The 5626-nt window shown below is 33.3% G+C and overlaps 1 protein-coding gene across 1 annotated transcript; it reads right to left on the reverse strand.

Moving 5' to 3' along the window:
• Window positions 1–1028: 1028 nt before the first annotated feature.
• Window positions 1029–3735, reverse strand: LOC149546175 (uncharacterized). The gene is made up of 2 exons (XM_089794547.1): window positions 3446–3735; window positions 1029–1966 (listed from the first exon to the last, which is right to left on the reverse strand). Exons 1-2 carry the CDS (start codon window positions 3498–3500, stop codon window positions 1200–1202), a joined length of 822 nt encoding a protein of 273 aa, XP_089650673.1. The 5' UTR covers window positions 3501–3735; the 3' UTR covers window positions 1029–1199.
• Window positions 3736–5626: the final 1891 nt, after the last annotated feature.

The raw sequence follows: 5626 nt of genomic DNA on the forward strand, positions 1-5626 counted from the left end.
AGTTGTGTCACCTTTCAGGCTGACTTATTAGAATAACCGAATTTGAGTATTTCTATCTAAAAGAGTTGTTGAGTGTTTGTGTGTTAAAGAAGAAAATCCAATTTGTCTTGTGTGTAGAGTTCATGAGTATGTACTGAAAGAAAACACATACGGTTATATGCATGCATGAATACATAAGCTTAAAATGTATTTATGTACATATGTAATCTGAAATATCAAACATCGTAAAAGAAAAGAAAGGGGTTGAAGCTCCTTGCAGTTGCAAAATATTGTAAGAGAGTTGGTGCTCAAATAGAGATGACAAGTTTGCAATTGTTTTTCTCCCTATGAAGAAACCAATTTGATTTTTTAGGGTTTCCCACTCGACAAAAGCATGTGTTATGTGATGTTACTTTTTTTACTTATGTATTTTCATGTAGTAATGCATTTAATATTCCTTATCATATATTTTCATAATTTTAGTCTGTTCTTTAAATTTTCTAAAGCTGCATGTTCAAATAGATTATCATGTTCTATGTCTCACTATTTTAGCACATGTCCTACATTATTAAGGTCATCTCCATATATGTATTCAGTATGTTCACTATTCATAAATTGGTTAGTGAAATATTCTAAGGCTTGATCATGATTGATTAGAGGATCATTTTTTGTCAAGTAATACTTATTTCATTATTTCTTGTCTTGTTATACAACACTATCAAAATTTGTAAGAGTTACACTTGAAAATAAATTTATTCACTCTGATTCACCCCTGCCAACCCTACCAAACCTCTTAGAGTTATTTCATTTCCAACAAGTGGTATCATATCTGCCAAAACAGAAAGAAAAACGCTGAATATATTCAGATTAAGCCATTTTAAAAAAATCCATTTAGAGAATTAAATGGGCAGCGTTCGCATATTGGTCCTCCCACAGACTCAAGTAAAAGGTGTTTTTTAAATCTACAATAGCTGAAATTTATATCATTCAAATTAAAATGCTGTAAAGTATGGCATCTGAAATGTCGTTAAGCCATCATAGAAACAAATCCAAACACAAATGACAAGCTGGTCGCTTATTACAGTATTTATAAATAGAGAGATTCATTTTTTGAAGATCAGTTGAAGAATTGACGTAACCAACTGTAGAATTTGGATTAATGCTGGCAGAAGCAAGATTAACAACACCTTACCAACGTGTTCACTGAAAATTTTGAAGGATCAGTTCAAGGGGGAATTGCAGTGTTCATTCAGCTCGTTAATAATCTCCCTACATTGCCCACCGTCACTAGTGCCACCCGGAGGACATAGTCTAGAAATTGTTTCAGAAAATCGGGTGCCATGCCCCTGAATGATTCCACTATCTCTTAAACGACCTTGGTTATTCTCATTAAGTATGGACTTCATTAAAAAAGTCAAATCATAAATTATTTTGCCTTCATCTTTTAACCGTGCAAAATTTATCAGGTTCTTGGGAAGTAGTTCTGTGACTTCATCTAGAAAGATTTGTGGAAGAAAAAGAACAGATCGTAGCCATCTCTTTTCAAACCGAACCGGATTATTTCTCCCTTGAAACTTAATGTTATAAGCATGTAATCTCTCTAAATGATGATGGCACATTATGGGAGTCGTCATGCCAATTGCTGTGGAGAGATTTGGGGATAGAAAATAGTTGATGCACTTGTTTAACAAATGCAAAAGATGATCACATTTATTTCCTCCCTGCTGTGTGAGTGTTCTTTTCATGAAATCAATAATTTTCTGCGTCGGCAAAATTGCAAATGGAGGAAGAGTTTGAAACGGTCGGCAACTTGCCAAGAGTTTAGCAAACTCGTCAGCCGCGTCTTCCATACTTCCGTTCTTCAATTTCAACTTCATCTGAATTTTAAAAATGCAAATTTTTGGAGATGCTTTTCTCTCCAAACTTTTAACTAGGCCGTCCAAAGTTAAGTCTCCAGGAACGGCAACCTCCATCAGTGGTGAGCAAACTGATTGAATACACAAAGGGCAACATGAGAATATACATAATTAAATTGCTCAACCACTAGGTGGGAAAAAACATTAAATAAGTAAAATAGATCAATACCAGGTTAAACAACAGCTGCATACAGCAGGAGACTGCCGTTTGCCATTTACCAAAAATTGGAAACACAAGGATGCAAAACAAATTATAAGAACCACGCATGTGAGAGAGATTAGCAATTAAGTGTGATCCTTGGTGCCATACTATATCTAGATTTTAATTCTTTGTATAGGATTCGTTATTCGAATTGTTTTTGCAACCGCCTCTTTATCTATGGTTTTGAGGAGTTACACTTTTGAATATTAATGGCTTCCTAAATTTGTGAAGACAGAGTACTGGATTGTTATACATGCGTATGAATATAAAACGAAAGACAGATAAATTCCAAATTAAAGATTTCTGTAACTATCAAGCAAAATGCATATGAAAGACGTGAAGACAATTCAACAACGTTTCCCAGCCTCCCCTCCTGCTTTGATATATTGGGAGTTTTGGAACATGATATGGACATCCATTCAAGCATAATCAACGTACAATTTTGTGAAATACTTTGGTTGACAATGCGCTGGTAGAAATCCATACAAAATTTGGAAGCACAAACAAGGCATGCAAACTGTTTTTTCAAGAATGCTTCAAAGATACGTCATCTCATGAAATGCATCCAGAATTTGGAAGCACAAACAACGCATGCAAACTGTTTTAGAAAGAATGCTTCAAACACATGTCATCTCGTGAAATGCAATGATTGCAGGATCGGCAGTCGATAAGTTTGTTTAAGAGGCTTTAAATTTTTTCAAGTAAATACAATTGGCAGGAGACATTTTCTTGAATGTTACAACCAGTAAACTGTAGTATAACTCTGTACAATGGTAATAATTATAAAAATGAAAATAAATAAAACAGACACGAAATAATCACATACCAAATAAAGCACTTAATCATCAATAAAAACATAGCCACTAGTACTATTGCACAAATTAACTTCGCATATAGGTGCAAGCAGATGAATACGCCAACAGGGGCATGGAATTAATAAAAACATAGCCACTAGTACTATTGCACAAATTAACTTCGCATATAGGTGTAAGCAGATGAATACGCCAACAGGGGCATGGAATTATAGACAGATTATAATTCAAAACCACATCTGAAATTTGGGTTAAATCCGAACAATATTAAGAGGGTAAGTGCAAAATCGAAGCAAGAAAGAGGCATTGCGAGTGGAGAGAGAGATATTCATCAATTACAGACTGTTTTGTAAATAGCACTGGGAATACAGTGAAAGAATTCGTAGCCCCAACAATAAATTTTTATACTGTGCTTTTATTAAAGCCGAGAAAATCTAGTCACAGAAAATATCAACAAGAAGTTAAGCGTGTATTTTATGTAAAATTTGGACAGAAAACTATCTATTGAATTTACGCAATATTAATTAGTTTCTTACCCGTCTTTCCAGTTCCGTCTATTATGACAAAGACAAAATAGAAACAATTTTCCATCGCACTCTGTGAAACACGTTTGAGGGATCTCCTTTTATAGCTATTTCGAAGCACCACGAAAATAAATCGGTCTTAAGTTAAGAATAAGAAGAAGGGAATTTTATAGAGAAGCGCATTGGAGTTGGGGCGTTTCATCTTTTGATCTTTTGAGGCTCGGATATCAAGAAAATAGTTTCTTTTCAGTTCCCAATCGGTTATGATTTCTAAAGGCTATGTTTCATAGGGTTGCTTCTTTGATTAAAACTAAATTTTGTGTTTGAAATTGACAATTACCAATCACACCGAAGGCGTTTCTGTAACCATACTCACGGCCTGTGAATGGTTTAACTTTCTTTTAACATCATTCATTATACGTTCTGTAATTCAGTCCTGACAAATATTGTACACATGAAAACAATACTGACGAAAGTTGATGAATATGTCGAGAAGAATGAATTTGAATATAAGAAAGAACCTGAAGATAACAAAAAATCCATATGCATTAATGAAGGAGAGCCTTGCACTTTCTTAGAACTTGAGAATAAATTTGTCAAGAAAAAACAACTAGTGCATGTCAAGTTATAGTTCAAATATGTCGAGCATTAGGAAATTTTTGTTGAGCACAAGGATGAGCATGTTGAGCATCAATTTTTTTTGCTAAATAACCAAAAGAACAAGTTGAGATACATTGAGTGCTACTTGAAGCTAATCTATTGTATAAACCTAAAGAAGAATTGGTAAGACCTGATCCTACAGTAGAAAAATATGTTTGAAGACATCATTTACCTATTTAAATCAATAATGATAAAGATTTGGAGTTACAAAAAGGAGCATGTAGAGGACTCAAACATGCCTACTATATGGATTTGAGACAAAATTAGTAAAGGATGCTCTGGATAACATGAACATTGGATTTAATCCATGAATGAAGAGACTGAGAAGATAGAGAAGAAAAAGTCTTGGTCATTGGTACCTGACCAAAGGAAAATAATGTTATTGGAACAAATTACATATTCAAAAACAAGACAAATGAGAAAGATGCAGTAACAAGAAAGAAAGAAACTATAGTTAGTAAGAGATATATGCACAAGAATGTATTGACTGTGCGAAGACATTTTACCCTATTGCAAGATTAAAAGTAGTGAGAACTCTACTTACATATTTCTTATTACAAAGGAGTTAAAGTGTACCAAATGGATGTTAAATCCATATTTCTAAATTAGATTATTGAAGAGGAAGTCTATGTTGAAAAACATATAGGAGGATTTGTTGACTCAAAGAAAATAGATATGGTATGTAAGCTACATAGAGCACCGTTTGGATTAAAACAAGAGCCTTGAGCATGGTATGAAAGGTTTCACACCTATCTGGAAAAGATTGGTTTTGCAAGAATAAATGACAATGAAAATATATACATAAAGGTTGGATCTAAATAAGGGATAATGTTAGCTGAGATGTTTTTGGATGGTATCATATTTGGAGGAAAAGATGTATTGTGTAAACCATTTGCAGTTGAAATGACGAAAAAGTTTGAGATGACCATGTTTGGAGTGATTAAATTCTTTGTTAGACTCCAAGTGGATCAAATAAAGAAAGGTATATAAATTACATAGTTAATTTATATCAAGGAGATACTAAAAAAGATTGGTATGCAAGACTCAAGACTAGTCAAAGAATGATGATTCTATTTATGTAAATCAAACATTGTATAGATAAATAATTAGAAAAATGAAATATGTTGTTCATAAAAGAGTAGATATTTAACTAGCAGTAGGGATAGTTGCTAGAAATTTTTCAAATCCTAAGGAAAATGGCTGATGACCATGAAATAATATTGAGATATCCAAAAGAAAAAAAGGATTATGGAATGAATTACAAAAGGAATGTCAAGTTTGAGCTAAAAATGTATACTAACGTAGATTAAGTTGGCAACTTTGATGACAGAAAGAGTACAAGCATTGGAGCTTTTGTTCTAGGAAAGAGACTAGTTTCATGGACAAGAAAGAAGCATAATTGCATCCAATAATCTAGAGGAGAAGTTGAATATATAGAACCAACAAAAGTGCAATAAACATATCTAAAATTATGGCAATGTACACCAAGACCAAGCATAATTTCTATCAAGTATCATTGCTTAAGGGAGTTGG

The sequence above is a fragment of the Cupressus sempervirens genome, chromosome 7, assembly GCF_028749045.1.
Source record: "Cupressus sempervirens isolate cs-2001-9-10 chromosome 7, ASM2874904v1, whole genome shotgun sequence".
Taxonomy (NCBI): Eukaryota; Viridiplantae; Streptophyta; class Pinopsida; order Cupressales; family Cupressaceae; genus Cupressus; species Cupressus sempervirens.